General features: G+C 39.0%; 1 protein-coding gene across 11 annotated transcripts in view; it reads left to right on the top strand.

Annotated features, from left to right (window-relative positions):
* Window positions 1-8,822, top strand: part of ARHGAP21 (Rho GTPase activating protein 21) — a 142,982-nt gene extending 134,160 nt beyond the window's left edge. For 6 of the 11 annotated variants that reach the window (XM_033209913.1, XM_033209907.1, XM_033209912.1 and 3 more), the window contains 5 exons: window positions 590-715; window positions 896-937; window positions 1,254-1,359; window positions 3,270-3,301; window positions 6,335-8,822. In XM_033209913.1, coding sequence (XP_033065804.1) covers window positions 590-715; window positions 896-937; window positions 1,254-1,359; window positions 3,270-3,301; window positions 6,335-8,029 — 2,001 coding nt within the window. In that variant the 3' untranslated portion in view covers window positions 8,030-8,822. The remainder of the gene's footprint in view (window positions 1-589; window positions 716-895; window positions 938-1,253; window positions 1,360-3,269; window positions 3,302-6,334) is intronic. The other 5 variants (XM_033209916.1, XM_033209914.1, XM_033209917.1 and 2 more) reach the window with 1 other exon arrangement.
* The last annotated feature ends 10,992 nt before the right edge of the window (window positions 8,823-19,814 follow it).

The raw sequence follows: 19,814 nt of genomic DNA, 5'->3' as shown, positions 1-19,814 counted from the left end.
CAAGCTTTTTTTCCTTTGATTTTAACATTTTTATCAGTTAATCCAGCTTTGGTAACCCTCGTTTTGAACCAAATCAGTTTTTTCAAAGACTTCTTGGAAAAAAAAATGAATGCTAATTGTGCATTGCACATTATCATTAATGCAGAAGAAACATTTTGTACACATTTGCTTTGAAAATCCTAACTAGGCCACTTGTGGTGGCTGACACATGGAATCGCAGCACTTTGGGAAGCTGAGGCCAGGATTTCAAGACCTGCCTTGGCAACGTTATAAGATTCTATCTTTATAAAAAAAAATTTAAAAAACAGCCAGGCATGGTGGTACATACCTATAGTCCTAGCTACTCAGGAGGCTGCGGCAAGAGGATCACTTGAGCTCAAGGGGTCGAGAATGCAGTCAGCAATGATCATCAGCCTGGGTGACAGTGAGACCCTGTCTCAAAAAAAAAAAAAAAAAAAAATCTTTCTAGAAAGCATTTTTTAAATCTACATCAAAGCCATTTTTCTGTTTATATTCTTTTTCATCAAAAATCCTACAATGGGAATTTCAGCCTACTTCTTTAAGAAAAATTCTGGTATTTCCCATTCAGATGGAACCAAGAAACCTAGCAATAGTGTTTGGTCCAACCCTTGTTCGAACATCAGAAGACAACATGACCCACATGGTCACCCACATGCCTGACCAGTACAAGATCGTAGAAACGCTCATCCAGCACGTAAGTTCATGCTTCATCCCTACAAGAAAATTCATTTTCACGGGCAGCCACTATTTGGTCAGAGAGGTTGGTTGTAATATTTTTCCCTAAGAAAACTACCCTTTTTCTATACTATCCTCCAAGATCTCAATATATTTAAAGGCTTGTTTAATTTCTATTCTTACCTTTTTTAAATTTTAGCATGACTGGTTTTTCACAGAAGAAGGTGCTGATGAGCCTCTTGTAAGTATTGTCCGTCAGCATTTGTACTCAGTTAGTTTCATTTGGGACACAAGATCCTGGTGCGCCAACAATGTCAACTTCCTGCTTTGTATGCTATTGTCCGCTTTGCGCCCCGGAAGCAGGTCTCTAGCTCAGTTTCTGATCTAATGAATATACCAGTACGGTGCTTATTTTGCAGTTAATTATGTGTAAACAATGTAAAAACATTAAGCACAGGTGCTTTACTTAGTAATGTGTCTTTTACTAAATGTTGTTTAAATTTTAAAGAAAGTATCTTTGAAGAGATGATGAAGAGATCTTTGTTTATTAACCATAGACAACAGTGCAGGAGGAAAGCACAGTAGACTCCCAGCCAGTGCCAAACATAGATCATTTACTCACCAACATTGGAAGGACAGGAGTCTCCCCAGGAGATGTATCAGGTAACTCTTGCCTGGGCAGTCTTGACCTCTAGGCTGAAAGCTACATTCTTACAATATGAAAGAGCAAATCAACCATAGTGAATTGTTACTTATGATTTTTTTCTTTTTCTCTTCCTTTCTACTAATAAAAAACCTTAATCTTCCTTTTCCGATTGATCTGAATTATCTTCCAGTGACTCTAATGCCATTGGCAGTGCATGCAGTTGTAATGTTTGTCAGAATGGAACTATGAGGGAAATGAGCATGCAAACCACTGTTTTGTTCTTTTTTTTTTTTTTAATTCACAGTTTCCATGTAATAGTCATCACAAGGTAAAACAGATATATGCTACTGAGTATGTGGTTGCTGTGATGGCAGAAAGTATGATCTGGGCTGTATAAGTAGTTCTTATTCTTGAGCCAGGAGTTCTGTTTAAAAGCAGCAAGTTAAATCTGTTGAACTGGTAATGGGCTCCATTTTCATAAATAACAGTGTTTTATTTGTCACAGTAAAAAGCCAGCCTATTTGAGATTTATTTTCTTCCGTTTCCTGTTGCCACCCTAATGCTTGGTTAAGTATTAGTTCTTCTAGGCTCTTTTGAATGAAAACTTTCTCCTGCCAAACTGTTGCACTAATCTAGCATGTTGTTTTACACAATGTTCTCCCTTTGTCTCTAGTTCTTGTTTTAGTCCTAAAGGGTTTTTTCAGCTCTTACTGACACAGGCAAATCTATACTGATGTTGAACAGGCGAAGTGGGAGGAGTCTATCACACGGTAATGTCACTAGTGGATTCTGTGATGTCCCTGATGGACAGCTGGAACTGTAGGAAGAAGGAGGACTGTTGTCCACACTGTAGCTGCCTTGTCTGCAGAAACCCCCGATTCTTGTAAATGCAAACATAGTTGATCTGTGGTGTAAAGTTTCTCTTAAGATTATTGTAAACAGATCAATACTACTTTCTTAAAAGTTTTTCTGCTGTTTCTTGTTATTTCTGAAGCAGACCCTGAGGAGAAATAGCATGGTATGGTCTACCAGTTCTTAAAGTCATAAAGCATTTAGCCATGTGTTAAAAGGGGCGTGGCATGGGGCTCAGCTCATTATTCTGAAAACCAATTTCCCTAATGTTGAAAGATGAAACTGCAAAATTGGTATTATCCTGAATATTGCTAGCCCCTTCCTACCCTCTTTATTATTGTATAATCTGAGTTTTTGCCAGACAGTAAAATTATGGTCTCCATTTTTCCATTTCCATAATAGCATTTGTTAATAGATAATTGCAAAACTGGTAGCAAGTTAGTCAAAAGGATCCCTCACTGCACTGCTATGGAACTGGGGTCTGAAGCACAAAGATAAACATTATTTAATATAAAACCAAAGTGACCTGGAAGCAAGATTATCTTAACGCCTCTTTTGCATCCATACATGTACAGCATAATGCTTAGAAAATTTAAGTCTGACAAAAATCAACATAAACATACCAGTATGAGTGTCTCAATTGTAGCTAGGGCGGCCAACACTCTTAAAAGTTCTACATTGTGTATCAGTCTCAGATACAGGATGTGGTACATTAAAAAAACAAACAAACAAACAAAAAAACGTTGTTACACTGTCCTCAAGCTTCTTTATTGCTAGATTTAATATTTAGAAATCTAATAAACACGAGTATTTCTGTTTTTGTTTAGTACAGGGCTCCTTTGCCATTTCTATCATTGAGCTGGTTCTGCCTACAATTCACAGCATCCTTTCATGGCGGTGGCTTTCTGTGGTGCAGCTTGCATCTTTGTGAGCTCTGACTATCCACTGTGTTCTATTGTTTTGAGTTTTGCTTTCACATTTTGTTCTGTGCCTGTCTTTCCGTAAGTTTTGCATTGTTTGTGGAAAGCAGTAAAGATTGGCTAATACTGACCATGTTTTATTTAACTTTTTACAGATTCAGCTACTAGTGACTCAACAAAATCTAAGGTAAATTGTTTCATACAATTTGAAATATTTTAGGGGGTAATTGTCGATTGTTATGGTTGATATTCAAATGAATTCCTCTGTGTCTAATGACACAGAGCAACAAAATATAATAAAAAATGAATTGCTAAAACAATATGATAGACAATATGATAGAAGAATACTGAATTTTGACTTGGAATACAAACTCAAAAGTTCATATTCTTCTCATTGTGCAGTTTTAGCATAATACAAAGATCTAGGCCATTCTTTAATGTGAAAATTAGGTCCTGACATATACAGAAGTGAATAATAAAACGAGAAGCCTCCCTGCACCCATCTCCAGTAATTATCAGCACTCGGCCAACTCTGTTTCCTCTGCATGCCACCTGCTTCCCTCCCTCTAGGACCATCTACACAAATCCCAAACATCATATCATCTGTAAATATTTCAGAAGTACTATCAATTTTTTTGTTATGCATTTTTACACTATAGTCTTGCCTTTTCAGTGAAATCACTAATTTTTTAATAATAAATATTTTTACACAATCTGTATTCCCTCAATTATACCACTTTTTGAGTAGTTTGTGGGATGTTTATAGTTCTTAGAAAGTTTTTTGTCAAGTCAGTGGATCTAAATTTTGCTCTGTTGAGGCAGTAGCAACTAGAATTGTCAGACTTCTTAAAACATTGTTATATTTTGTAATGAGACATGAATTTTACATATGTTTAAATATCATAATAGGACTCCATATGATTAAATTATAATTCTTACAAAAATATTTTATCATGTCTCTGTTACTTGTGATGTTCATCTTTTCGCCCAGCTGTTTATCTTGAAAAATGTTAAACCTACAGAAAAACTGCTAAAATGATAGCACCCAAATCCTTTACCCTAGATTCATCAGTTGTAAATTCACACTTTTTTTCTGAATCATTTGATAGTTACTTGTAGAGATTTTTCTGAATCATTTGATAGTTACTTGTAGAGATAACACTACGCCTAAATACTTCAGCATGTATCACCAGAGAATTGGGGCATTCTCCTATATAATTACAGAGTAATTTTCATACTTAGGAAACTAAGGTAAGTACAACACATTATTATCTAATGTGCAGTGTTTATACAGATTGTCCCAGTAATATTCTTTACTTCCTTATACAGAATGCTGTCAAGGATCATTCGTTGCATTTCATTGTCAAATCTCTTTAGACTTCTTTAATCTAGAACAGTTTTGTTAACTCTATTGAAATCCCTGCTTTTCCTTTCTCTAGGTGCATTTTTCTTAACCTGTTATTACAATAGCCTTTTCATCTGATCCATAGTGGTGTTATATCATGCCTGTAATATAGTGGATATCCCAATGATATGCGTAACTACTTCTAACAGTCTCTGTAGAAAAGTAGAGTAATTTGCCCCAACACGTATATGATCATAGAATTGTAAAGAGAACCTTAAGGAAATCTTAAAGACAGTATAATCTAATTGCTTCTCGCCATGGAATTGAGATGTTTAAAAGTGAATCACTTGCTCGTACCCTGCAAGCTAGAGAGGATGGACATCAAGGTCTCCCAGTTCAGAGCCCAGTCACAACTATTAGTCTTTAGCAAAATGTGGGGAAGTGTGCTGGATAATTATGAAAGTCTTCATAACATAAAAATAAAATTATATTCATCTGTGATTTCATCTTGGTGAATTCTTTGATAGAACAGCCTCAATTTTTACTTTAAATAGAGCAGTTTTAACTTGTCTAAGATTTTTAGGCAATAGAGAAATATACTGTCTGCATCTATTACTCAGCATACCTCCTGCCTAGCTGCTTGTCTCAAAAAAGTGTGTGGTTAAACCAGCAGATATTTAGGAACGAATTAATAGTTGCAATCAAGAACCTATTATATCTAGATGCAGTGGCTCATGCCTATAATCCTGGCACTTTGGGAGGCTGAGGTGGGAGGATAGCTTGAGACTAAGGCTTCTAGACCAGCCTGGACAACATGGTGAAACTCCATCTTAGAAAAAAATTTTTTAAAGAACCCATTATACATAGCAAATAACTTTCCCAATAACAGTGCACTAAAGTGTTTCTGTGGTAAGGATTTATTTGTACTTGTGTTAATTGATCTTTCCTTCCTGCCTTCCTGAGATGGGTTCTCACTCTGTCACCCAGGCTGGAGTGCAATTGTACCCTCATGCCTCACTGCAGCCTCGACTTCCCCAGGCTCAGGTGATCCTCTGACCTCGGCCTCCCAAGTAGCCAGGACCACAGGTGCGTGCCACCATGCCCAGTTAATTTTTTGTAGAGACAGGGCTTCACCATGTTCTCTAGGCTGGTCTCAAACTTCTGGGCTCGAACAATCTGCCCGCCTCGGCCTCCCAAAGTGCTGGGATTACAGGCATGAGCCACCACACCTGACCTGTTTTTTGAATATTCTAATTCCGTTGTTACCTTGAGATAAATGAAGACATTACCAACCTGATTTACTTAAGGCAGATCCTTGAAGATCCCTCCTGGATGAACTAATGGAAGACCAGAGTTCCCTTATCTCAATGAGCTTATCTGATATAGTATCTATATCATGTGATACCTGTAATTAGAAAATTAAAGTCAGTCATAAACATTTAATAACCTATATCAGACTGTGATGTTTGACCATATCACAATATTGTCTAACCTATCTCATGCCTGTGTTCCAAATGAAGGAAGTGAAGAAGGCCTGGGCACTGTGGAAGGAGGGAAGGTCAGGTGTTTGGGGGATATTGATAGGAATTGGCACTAAGCAGAGACTATTTGCCAGAAAGGCAGATGTGTATGAGCTGTGGCTTGGCAGTTAAATACCACCAGGCAAGAAGTTGGACTCATTAAATAAAAATTTGGCTTTGGTGCAAGGTAAAAAGAGGTATTAAAAAAAAAAAAAAAAAGCTAATTGCACTGTTGATGCTTCCAGAGCTTTAGTAGATAATAATTTGATAAGAAATATTTGGGAGACAAGCTTGTCGGAAAATGAACTCAGCTGCATTCTCATGCTCACAGTCTTTCTTCTCTCTCGCTTCCCAGGGTTCTTGGGGATCTGGCAAGGATCAATATAGCAGGGAACTGCTTGTGTCCTCCATCTTTGCAGCCGCTAGTCGCAAGAGGAAGAAGCCAAAAGAGAAAGCACAGCCTAGCAGCTCAGAAGATGAACTGGACAATGTATTTTTTAAGAAAGAAAATGTGGAACAGTGTCACAATGATACTAAAGAAGAATCCAAAAAGGAAGGTGAGACACTGGGCAGAAAACAGAAGATCATCATTGCCAAAGAAAACAGCACTAGGAAAGACCCGAGCATGACAAAAGAGGAAAAGATACCACTAGGAAAAGAGAGCACGCCTTCCGAAGAACCCTCACCGCCACACAACTCGAAACATAACAAGTCACCAACTCTCAGCTGTCGCTTTGCCATCCTGAAAGAGAGCCCCAGGTCACTTCTGGCACAGAAGTCCTCCCACCTTGAAGAGACAGGCTCTGACTCTGGCACTTTGCTTAGCACGTCCTCCCAGGCCTCCCTGGCGAGGTTTTCCATGAAGAAATCAACCAGTCCAGAAATGAAACATAGCGAGTTTTTGGCCAACATCAGCACCATCACCTCAGATTATTCCACCACATCATCTGCTACATACTTGACTAGCCTGGACTCCAGTCGACTGAGCCCTGAGGTGCAATCCGTGGCAGAGAGCAAGGGGGACGAGGCAGACGACGAGAGAAGCGAACTCATCAGCGAAGGGCGGCCTGTGGAAACCGACAGCGAGAGCGAGTTTCCCGTTTTCCCCACAGCCTTGACTTCAGAGAGGCTTTTCCGAGGAAAACTGCAAGAAGTGACTAAGAACAGCCGGAGAAATTCTGAAGGAAGTGAAGTAAGTTGCACCGAGGGAAGTTTAACATCAAGTTTAGATAGCCGGAGACAGCTCTTCAGTTCCCATAAACTCATCGAATGTGATACTCTCTCCAGGAAAAAATCAGCTAGGTTCAAGTCAGATAGTGGAAGTCTAGGAGATGCCAAGAATGAGAAAGAAGCACCTTCATTAACTAAAGTGTTTGATGTTATGAAAAAAGGAAAGTCAACTGGGAGTTTACTGACCCCCCCCAGAGGCGAATCTGAAAAACAGGAACCCACATGGAAAACGAAGATAGCAGATCGGTTAAAACTGAGACCCAGAGCCCCTGCGGATGACATGTTTGGAGTAGGGAATCACAAAGCGAATGCCGAGACTGCTAAAAGGAAAAGTATCCGGCGCAGACATACGCTAGGAGGGCACAGAGATGCTACTGAAATCAGTGTTTTGAATTTTTGGAAAGTGCATGAGCAGAGCGGGGAGAGAGAATCTGAACTTTCAGCTGTGAACCGGTTAAAACCAAAATGCTCAGCCCAGGACCTTTCCATCTCAGACTGGCTGGCCAGGGAACGCCTACGCACCAGTACCTCTGACCTTAGCAGAGGAGAAATCGGAGATCCCCAGACAGAGAACCCAAGCACACGAGAAACAGCCACGACTGACACACCTTTGTCTTTTCAGTGCGACACAGGCAGTTCTTCCAGCACCTTGGCTTCAACCAACAGGCCCCTTCTTTCCATACCACCGCAGTCATCTGACCAAATAAACGGAGAAAGCTTCCAGAACGTGAGCAAAAATGCTAGTTCTGCAGCGAATGCCCAGCCTCGTAAACTGTCCGACACCCCAGGCAATAAAGCAGAGTTTCATCCCTGTCTTTAAACTGGGGGCATGTCCACTCTAGCAAGTAAAAAAAACTACTGTTACACGTTCCAGTAACTGTCAATATTTTCTTGTATCAGAATTGTTATTATGCAGCCTTCATTTGGGCTGGTTTCATCATTTTGCACTGTGAAATAGCTTTACAGTGCATTACTACAGCCAGAAGAACATATATATATATATTTAAAAATATATCGGATAGTTGCATACAAATGAGCAAGGTATTTGTTGCAACTTACTACATAGCATATACCCAAAATCACTGAAGAAAATCGCTGGCATCAGTGTGCAGCAAATTTGTTCTTTTGGTTTCATCACTAACAAAAGTGCCTCATCATAAAAATACAGTTGGTTTTTAGGGTGCCATATTGTTAAAATTAGATAACTTACATTGAATAAATGAATGCGTTTTATCGGTAACAAATTTCATTACATTTACCAGTTTTAACACAGGTGGATACAGAACTTCCATTCTTTAGTCATTCCAGGTGGATCTGAGTTTTATATTCAAACTTTTAATACAGTTTTTGAGTTTTGTGTGACTTGAATTTTTAATCTTTCTGTAAAATACGTAACTTAAATGAACATATTAAATGTGTATCTTTTCTTCAGATACCAGATTTGATATAAATGTTGTAACATAGGTGTGTAGATAGTGGATCCTGGATGGAACTGGCTTCTTTATCGAGAAGAATATAATTCTGCATGAGGACTTAATGAATCCAAACCTGTGTCATGCCTGTGTGCATACCCAATTAAACACTGGAAATAAACATTGTTTTGGTGAACTTTGCATGGCTTGAAACTTATTCTGATATATTTTGAGATGTCATCCATTTGTAACTACCTTACATGATTAAAAAGGTACCTGACTTTCAAAAGGCACCTACTATATTTGTACATTCCATCTTCTCCTCTTTCTTGCTGTGGTGGGCAGAGACTCTTACAGATGCTTACATTAGCCTAAGCTCACTTGTCGACAGATAGTATTTAATTCTTCTAGGGAAAGTAATGTATGTTAATGACCTTTTCGTGAGTGAAACGAACATGAGTTTTGAGTCACTCCAGCTCTATACTTCTAGATATGTGAACTTGAACACATTATTTAACTTCTCTGAATTTGTTTTCTCATATAAACAGTGACAGTATTACTACGTATTATAAGGGTGATTAGATTTAAATGAGATACTGTTCCACTTACAGTGCCTGCCACACACTAGTTTCAAAATAGAACAAAGCTGTTGTTGGTAGTAATGGTTACAAAAAAATCTCAGACTGTTAAGGCTGAGAAGGACCTTAATCATCAAATCCAGAGATTCTCAACTGTCAAACCTGATACTTTCTTAAAAGTATTTTGAAATTTCCCCTTTACCATCATGAAATGAAATTCATAATATATCTAAACATAACTTTATATTCAGTATGTTATGATATAGACTATAATTCCCTATTACAGTAGAAAAGAAAAAAGTGATTTATAATAAATTTTTCAATATGCAAATGCTCAGGTACAACTACAGCACAAAAATAACATAATGCAATAGTCAGATGTTTGCTCCAGTATATAGAATCACAATGGTAACTACACATGGAGATGGTACCATGAATAGTTTGCTGCTGGTGGTAAGATTTTACCAAGAGTCATGCCCTGCTTTTGAAGTTTTGAACAAAATAAAGCACACACTTGCCTTAGTTTACATGAAGGGGAGTTCTTGGAAAAGTCAGAGTATTATTAAAACTGTCAAAAACACTTTTTACTTACATGTTTTAAAAGTTACTTTCAAGGCTGAAATAGTTTTATACTATTCATTCTTGCTCCTAAGTTTATTTTTTCTATTTTTTTTTTTTCTTTTGAGACAGAGTCTCACTCTCAGTCTGTTGCCCAGGCTGGAGTGCAGTGGTATGACCATCACAGTTCACTGCAGAGCTGCGACTATAGGCACGTGCCACCATGCCCAGCTAACTTTTGGGTTTTTTTGTATTATTTGTAGAGATGGGCTTTCTCCATGTTGCCCAGGCTCATCTCAAACTCCCAGGCTCAAGTGATCTGCCTGCCCTGTCCTCCCAAAGTACTGGGATTACCGGCATGAGCCACCACGCTCAGCCTTTCTTTGGCTTTAATTTGCTGGATTTTTTAACTTGTGACGATTGCTTAGAAAATTGATTTTTAGTTGTTTTCTAATATCTGCATTTTAAGGCTATATGCTGTATTTTTATTATTCATTTCAAAATGTTTTCTAGTTTCCATTCTGATTTTTTTCTTTAACCTGTGAATTACTTAGCAATGTACTGCTTAATTTCCAAACGTTTGAAACCTTTCTAGTTAATGTTGACTCCAGTATAATGTTACATTATCATTAAACATATATTCAAAATTGAGACATCCATTTTGACCCAGTATATGGTCAATTTTGAGAAATACATGACTACTTGAAAAGAGTATGTATTCTATCCTTACTGGATGCTTTCTGTTTGGTTTATTAGGTCAAATTTAATCATGTTTTACAGATCTAGATTATTATAGATTTCTTACTTGGCTCTTACCAGTTCCTGAGAAGTGATAGAATATTATGATACGAATGTAGATTTGCGTATCTTTTGTGTCAATCTTTTATTTTAAAGTTAGTTTACTAAGTGAACATAAATTTAGAATTGTTAGGTCTTTTTGGTAGACTGACCCTTCTATTATGAAATGTCCTTCATAATCAGTCTCAACCAAAGCTTTATTGCCTTAAAAAGTATTTTATATATTAATGTAGCTATATTACTGTTGTTTAGTATTTGCATAATACATCGTTTTTATCCGTTTTAGTCCTTTTGTATTTTTCTCATAACAGCATATAGATTTTCTTTAAACATAGTCTAATCTCTTAGTTGGAATACGTGACCCAGTTACATTTAATTATTTATGTGTTTGGATTCACATCTGCATCTGAACCATTTGTTTTCTCCATGACCAGGGCATTTTACATACCCTTTTCTCTTGTTTCTTTTGGGTTAATATTTTTATTATAGCATTTCACCCTTCTATTAGCATATTTATATGTTCTTTTAGTGACATCCTTGACTTAACCAAATATAAATTGGATTCTACTTCTTTGTGTATTTTTTTGTAGAGACCGGGTTTCGCCATGTTGCCCAGGCTGGTCTCAAATGCCTGGGCTCAAGCGATTTGCCTGCCTTGGCCTCCCAAAGTGCTAGGATGACAGGTGTGAGCCACTGCACCAACATGGCACATTTTCAGCTTTACTAGGTTTTGTCAAATTAATCTCCAGAGTTCACCAGCCATGTATGAGGATTCTCATCTCTTCACTTCAAGGACACTAGGTACTGTGTTTAAAAATTTTGTTTTTAAAACAAAGTCGATGGGTGTGAGGTCTCTCACTGGTTTACATTTCCTTTCCTGCATTATTAGGGAAGAGACCATGTTTCAGATGTTCATTGGCTATTCTGGTTTCCAACTGAATTAACTTTTTTATTTTTATTTTTTTGGAGACAGTCTCACTCTGTCCCCAGGGTGGAGTGAAGTGGCATGATCTCAGCTCACTGCAACCTCCATCTCCCGGATTCAAGCGATTCTCCTGCCTCAGTCTTCCGCGTAGCTGAGATTACAGCTGCGTGCCATCACACCTGGCTAATTTTTTGTATTTTCAGTAGAGACAGGGTTTCACCATGTTGGACAGGCTGGTCTTGAACTCCTTAGCTCAGACAGTCCTCCCGCCTCAGCCTCCCAAAGTGCTGGGATTATAGGCATGAGCCACTGCGTCCAGCTATGTGAACCTTTGACCATATTTCTATTGTCTTTTTCTCACAGATCTTCAACAAGATCTGGATACTAATCTTAATTTCAGATCCCCTCTTTCAGTCTATAGTTTTTAAACTTGGTTTCAGGTGTTCCTTTGCATAAAGTTTTATTTATCCTGATTTATCGGCTTTTATATGTGTATTTTGAGAACCACTAAGACGTACTCCCCTATCCACAGACGTATGGTATATATTTGCTTGGCTTAAAGTTGGTTTTCATGTGCTGGAATTTGTTTTGTGACTGATACTAGGTAGAATGGCAGGATTATCTTTTCCTGTGGTCGTTTTTGATGAGCTTTTTGCTATAAAATGTCAGATCCCCAGATTCATATGCAAGACAATCAAATGTCCCTACTTGCCATGTCACTGTAGCAAGGTTAAACTGTAGGACACCAGCAGGGCTGCTTTAGCTGACTGATTTGTGCAACAGAGAGCAGTAGGAGCCAATTGTAACACAGTAACACATCTCAGCTGGCTGCCCGGGAAGGAAGGAAGGAAGGGAGCTGTATTAGGAGAAAAGCATCTGTTACGCAGACCTTCCAGCATCCCTGCTATGAAAGCTAAATACCACGAGAGCTGGAACAGCATCTTAGGAGAGTAGAAGGAAGTACAAAGCAAAGGAAACTTAGTTTTTGTCCAGCCAAGGAGAAGGTTGAGACAGTGTAAGATAGGCTCAAACCTTCCAATGAAGCAGCTACAAAAGGAAAATATTGGGAATTGGAGATAAAGATTTACTGATTGTCAAATTTGTTGACCATGGGGTCCTGAAGATGCTGTCTTACAGACACAAAACAAAACAGATGTCTCGACACCTTTCTGAGAGTAGAATGAAGATGGCAGTTGTAAAAATCTACCAACAGAACAAAGCAAAAAACCAGGTGCTCATGTATGACATCGTCCAAATTTCACCTAGTCAGCATTAGATTTTAAGGTATGGATAAGCTTCCCCAGAAGGTGGAATCACTGTACCTCATTTTTTTTTTTTTTTTTTTTTTTTGCTTTGTTTTTCCTTCTCACTCTGTCGCCCAGTGCAGTGGCGCAGTCTGGGCTCACTGCAAGCTTTGCCTCCCGGGTTCACGCCATTCTCCTGCCTCAGCCTCCCAAGTAGCTAGGACTACAGGCGCCCACCACAGCCCCCGGCTAAATTTTTTTGGTATTTTTAGTAGAGACGGGGTTTCACTGTGTTAGCCAGGATGGTCTCGGTCTCCTGACCTGGTGATCCACCTGCCTCGGCCTCCTAAAGTGCTGGGATTATGGGCTTGAGCCACCGTGCCCGGCCTATTTTTTTGTTTTTTGAGACAGGGCCTCCCTCCCTCACCCAAGCTAGAGCACAGTGGTGCCATCTCTGCACCACTCAGGCTCTTTCATCTGAACCACACAACACAGAAAATGATTGAATAGCTATTCTCAAAATTCTTCCAAGGATGGATGGTACCTATCCAGTACATTAGATTTGTGAAAGAAAAGTCAATTCATTACACATAACAATGTATTTGGATCATCACATACATGTTTAAGCAAAGCATTGCATGGCACATTCTTCACCAAGGTAATAAGGAAGGCAGTAGATGTAATACAGTAGTTAGCTGGGATTCTGAGAGCTGGCAGGCTAACTTCAGATCCTAGCTCTGGCACTTACAGATAGTAGTATCTAGCAAATATTTAATGAATATGTCAGGGCTAATAAAGTGCCTGATACATAATAACTGCCATATATGTCAATTATCCACAAGACTGTAAATCCCACCAAGATAGAAGTCTTTGGTTTACTGGTGTATTCCATGCCTGGAACAATTGGCAGGAAGATAGTTGGCACACAAAATATTTGTTGGATGAAGAGGGATTTTGTTCAAAGCCTAGACTGAGAAAAAGAATTACATGATTAGGAGCAGGGCCATTGTATAATTTGTGTAACACTGGACACCTGAAAATAAAGGACCTTGATCTACATTGCATTGATTGTTGTGTGTGATAGGAAGTGGGGATCTGTATTTTTTATCCTGTAGTCCCAATACCACGTGCTGAAAGTACCCCGCTTCCCCTCCGGGGTGCAATGCCAGCTCTGCCATGTCACTTCCCATATATGTGTTGGACGGTGTGGGGCTCACTGTTCCACTGGCCAGTTCTAGTCCACTGGTCCTAATATACACCTTACAAATCTTGATAGGAAAGCTTCCCTGCCTGTTTCTTCTTATCCAGGCCATTCTGGATCCTATGAGCTTCCACATGAATTTCTTTTATAACTCAGTATGACGTTGTCTTTTATTGAGAAGATTCTTCTGTTCTCTTTAATTTCTCAAGTTGAATGCTTAGGCCAAGTATCAGTTATTTAAGATTATACATTTCCTTGTAAATAGTATAAACTGTGTCAAACAAGATGTAATGCTAAGCATTTTTGTATTTCCTGTCACGATTTTGTCTTGACACATGGGTGGTTAGAAATATGTTTTAAATTTTCCAAAGAGATGGGACTTTTCTAGTTTTTCTTTTTGTAGTTTTCTAAACTGCATTGTGGCAGAGTATGTGGTCTATGTGACCCCTAGCTCTTTGACATTTGTTGAGGGTAGTATACAATCAGTCCTAACTAATGTATGTGCGTTTGAGAAAGATCTGTACTCTGCAGTTGAAAGGCACACATCATTGAGTGTATGTCTGTTGTCATTTCAAATCCATACTTGACCTGATGCATCAAAATTCATCTGATTTTGGGGGGGTCTATCAGTTACTGAGTATGGCTGCCTCCTGAGGTGGATGATGAATTTGTCACTTTGTCCTTATTGGTTTTTCTTTTTGTTATTTTTTGTTGTTTTAGAATGGCTATAACTTCCTGTTTCTTCTAGGACACTTGTGATTACATAATAATTAAACTACTATTATTTTCTAGTGATTCTTTTCATTTCTACTTTTAAAGTCTATTTTGTATTTTTCCATGTATTAATTTAGTTACACTAGCTTTGTTTTGGTTTGTATGTTTTTCATTCTTGTTGTATTTTTTCCATTCCATTTCAGTCAGTTCTAACTAATGTCGTAGGTGTGTTTGAAAAAGATATGTACTCTCCAGTTGAAAGGCACACACCATTGAGGAAATACAATCTTTAATATCTTTTGTCTATATATTAAATGCCACAGAGCTGCATTTCCTTTCCTTTCCCTTGTTTTTAAATTAGTCTTACAAACCGTATCATTTAACTTCCCCAGTTAGTCATTTTCCATTGATAGTACTTAACTGATCTGTTTTCATCACCTAATTGAATTGCATTTTGGGTTTTGTTTTTTTTCCTGTGACCCCTTTTTAATGACATGTTTTTCATTCTTACTTTAATTTAGATGGATTTTTTCCTTTACTTTTTGTTTCCTCCCTAATGTCTATCCTTTTAGTGCATACCCTAGGAAATTTAATATGCATATGAAACAAATTTAATCAATAGCTGTACCCTTCTCACACGCAACACAAAGATCTAAGCCTACGTTAAGTCCAGTCATCCTCTCACAATTTATATACTACCATTGTTGTTTTATAGAATCAATGCCAATGGTTAGATTTACTTATATTTTTACCATTTTCAATAATCACTGTTCCTTCTTGAACTGCAGACCTACCTTCTAGGATAATTTTCCTTCTACCTAAATTGTGTCTTTCAGAAGTTTTAGTGAGAGTCATTAGGGATAAACATTCTCAGCTTTGGTTTATCTTTAAATGTAATTATTTTGCTTTCACACTTGAAAGACCATTTTGCTGGATACACAAATAGGTACACAGCAATCTTTTTCCCTCAACATTTTGGAGATACTAGTCCCTTTTACTTGGCTTCTGGTGTTGCAGTTATGAATCAGTTTTCAGTCGAGGTCTGTGTATTTTTATTTTCAGACTGCTTTAAGATCGTTTCTTTGTCTTGGGTGTTCTGAGGCTTTGCTGCAATGTGACAAGATGTGGGTTTCTTTTTATTCTGCTTAGGATTTGTTTGGCTTGCTGAAGCTGAGGATTGGCATCTTTTGTCGATTCTGTAAAATGTCTCAGTCACTTTTAATGTTGGCTCTTCCCCCTTTCGTCTGTTATCTCCTTTGGGAGCTCCTCCTGTTAAACATATGTTGAATGAACTTACTATATCCCTCCGTATTTTTTACCTTATTGTTTATATTTTACTTCTCATTTGCTCTCTGTGCTGCATTCGGGGTAAGTTCTTCAGAACTATATTCCAATTTATTATTTTACTTTCAGCCATGTCTTATTAATCTGTTCAGTGAGTTTTAAATTTAACTAATCTCACTTCTAGAAAGTTATCTTTAGCTGTTTTTTAAAACAGCCTAGTCAGTTTTCAGATCTCTTTTGCTTGCATCACATTTTATCCCTTTATTTCTGTAAAATATAAAACATTTTATAAGAATTATAGGACCAAACTGCCTGACTTCAAATCTAGACCTTGCCATTTACAAAGTGGATGAGTTTGGATAAGCTACCCAACTTATATGTTAGTTTTTGTGATATGTAAAATGAGAGAAATAATACTCCTTCTCTCAGTTACTGTGTTTTCTGTTATTTTATATCTGGATCCAATAGCTATCATACCTTCAGTTTTAGCAGGTTTGATTATTTGATATTTCTACTGACTCGTGCCTATGGTGATCTGCTTTCTCATATAGTAAAGCATGCGTTCACAGTTTATAGAAATCAGGATAATAGACTTATTTTATCGTTATCTTTGAGCCAGAAAAGTAAACATTTGTCATGGTGTATATAGTTCAATATACCCAAATGAATTTTATCTTTTTTTAATCTTTGAGAATACCCAAAGAGTGCTTTTTAAAGATGAAGGGGGAAGAGAAATCATACAATCATATTGATAAATGCACATTTACACAGTGAATTTGGAAGACAGCATAAGATTCCTAGTAGCTCAGACTCAAACAGGAGTCTCAGGAAGGTTTTCTTTCTTTTTTTTTTTTGAGAAGGAGTCTCGCTCTGTCACCCAGGCTGGAGTGCAGTGGCCGGATCTCAGCTGACTGCAAGCTGCGCCTCCCGGGTTTACGCCATTCTCCTGCCTCAGCCGCCCGAGTAGCTGCGATTATAGGCACCCACCACCTCGCCCGGCTAGTTTTTTGTATTTTTTTAGTAGAGACGGGGTTTCACCGTGTTCGCCAGGATGGTCTCAATCTCCTGACCTCGTGATCCGCCCGTCTCGGCCTCCCAAAGTGCTGGGATTACAGGCTTGAGCCACCGCGCCCGGCCTCAGGAATGTTTTCTTAGAGGATTCCTTATCTTAAGAATCTGAGAATAAAAGTCTATTGATAAGTGAAACCAATGAGAGCCACCATGAAGCCAGGTGACTTTATAATAATACACTCCCCTGTGGCTAACCTCAGATACCAAGAAATCAAAAACCATTAACCTGGGCAATAAGCCTTGACATTTTTAGACTATACTGTTGACAAAACAAAAACAAAAACAAAAAAAAAAGTCTCCTTTATTTCATGTTTCAAGCAGCCAGAGAGCCTTGCATCTTTATCATTCTCTTTGTTTTGGCTCAAGTGACTGACTTGAAAAGCCTGTTAAAGTTTCCCTTAGGCCATGTTGACTTTCTTATAACATTAACATATTTTTCCTTTTCATGAATTCCTACAAGGAGAAATACCCAATTATTCCCTTTCCATTTTCCATGAGTGACCTCTTCTGCATACCTACATATGGTCCCACAGGATGCTTGGGCTATAGGATAATGAGGGGAACCAGAGCTTTGTTTACAGACCCTCGTGGTTCATTATTGATTAGCAGACACTTCCCATCCCTGCCCTGAGAAAACATCATTCAAACAGAAGGATTTATCCTCAAAGAAGATATGAGCAAAATAATCTCATGCTTGGAGATTTCTCATGGAAGGGTTGGAGAAAACAAAGAAGACTTAAATCATGTAGTCAACCACAAAAACAGAAATGTGGCTTTTTCTTGTTTAAAAGAGTACTGTATTACAGTTCTAGTATTGACAGCATTTTAAATATTAGAAAATAGTCATCATCCCATTCCTCCAGCCTATTTTAGCAGAAATCATGCAAAAAGTCATAAAACTGTAGCTTTAGCATTTCTTCCTTCCTTGGGTTTCTTACCCAGCTGAGAAGGGGCTGAAAACTGAAGCTCCACCCATGATGTCCTTTCTTATGTAACCTTGTCCCAGAGTTTGTCATGATCATGCCCTCCAGCCACAGCTCCTGATAGCTTTTTCCAGCCTGTTCCTCACCTAATTATTTTCATCTCATGTGGTCTTACTGAACTGATTGCTTGCCGGTGGCCATAAGACAGTGTTCAAGGTGAACAAAAAGATGTCACATAAAAATCCAGACTTTTTAAAAACTAGAAGGTCTAGTAGCGCCAGTCCTACTACAGGGTAGTGGCAGGTGGCAGTCGCCCCTTAGAGAGTACATGTGTGCTCCCCACTTTTCTCAGCCCCACCAGGCTGCTTCCCCTACCCGCCTGCACCCGCTGCACAACAGTTTGGCAATCACTGCTTTAAACCCCAAACGACTACCCTCACTCCTGGCATGAATGAGATGTCCTTGAATTAAAAATACAACAACCCTTTGGCCTCTCTACCCAGAACCAATACATTCTACCAAATTGACTCGACGTCTCTACCCGATCCCAGCGATTCATCTAGGATAAGAATAGGAAAGGACAATTGAGAAGCAGTTCTCCTTTGGACATACGCATTTCCGTAATGCCAAACTGCCTGCCTCCACCACTTCCTGTATAACAGCCAGCATTCACTGAGCACATACTATGTGCCAGGCCCTGTCCCAAGTATTTGATATGCATCAATACACAGGTCTCACAACTGCCCAGTAAAACAGATTGTGATGCAGAGTCCCGGTTATTTCCCAGTACTGCTTGGAAACCACACTTCTCAGCCTCTTGCAGCTAGGTGTGGCCACGAGGCTGAGTTTGTGCCCATTGTCTAGAAGAAGTGGCTTAACGCAAACTCCAGCCACTGCCTTGAAACACGTGGCAATCTCAAAACAAGAGCCTTGCACAGTGGATCCCAAGTAGATGACACTGTGGGCCGCCTATCTCTGGGCTGCTTGGACATGAGAAATCAACTTCTCTCGTTTCAGCCATTATTACTTTGGGTTTTCTGTCATGTGCAGCTGAACCTAGCCCCAGATGATGCAGAAGTATAATATCCCTGTCTTACGATGAAGAAACTCAGGCACAGAGAGATTCAGCCGTTTGTCCAAGGTTAGCTCAAGACAGTCTTAAGAATGGAAAAACTGAGATCTCCACCTAGATCAAATCCCACCCCGTCCCCGGCATGTTCTAATGGTTAGTGATAGTGTTAGGATCAGATCCACTCCCTACCCCCAGCATGTTCTAATGATTAATGATGGTGTTAGAATCAGATCCCCCCTTATCCCCGGCATGTTCTAATGGTTAGTGTTGGTGTTAGGATCAGATCCCCCCACCCCTGGCATGTTCTAATGGTTAGTGGTGGTGTAGGATCAGATCCCCCAACCCCCCGTATGTTCTAATGGTTAGTGATGGTGTTAGAATCTGTCAGATTGACTTCAGTGGCTCCATTTTTCATTTTGATAACATAGAACTCTAGAACTTATAAAAATTTGAGAGATTTCTACACCTTTGTAATATACTAAGAACACAAAAGTAAATGGAAACCTCAAGTTAGTATTGTGTATTTGAATAAAATCTAGCCCACCTGAGGATTTCATTTTGTTTTTGAGACAGTCTCACTGTCGTCCAGACTGGAGTGCAGTGGCGAGATCTCGGCTCACTGCAACCTCCGCCTCCTGGGTTCAAGCGATTCTCATGCTTCAGCTTCCCGAGTAACTGGGATTACAGGTGTGTGCCACCATGCCCGGCTAACTTTTTCTACTCTTAGTAGAGATGGGGTTTCACTGTGTTGACCAGGCTGGTCTCAAACTTCTGGCCTCAAGTGATCCACCCACCTCAGCCTCCCAAAGTGCTGGGATTACAGGC

This window comes from Trachypithecus francoisi, unplaced genomic scaffold, assembly GCF_009764315.1.
Source record: "Trachypithecus francoisi isolate TF-2019V2 unplaced genomic scaffold, Tfra_2.0 Lachesis_group9, whole genome shotgun sequence".
Classification (NCBI taxonomy): Eukaryota; Metazoa; Chordata; class Mammalia; order Primates; family Cercopithecidae; genus Trachypithecus; species Trachypithecus francoisi.
This window is presented reverse-complemented; position numbering and strand designations above follow the sequence as displayed.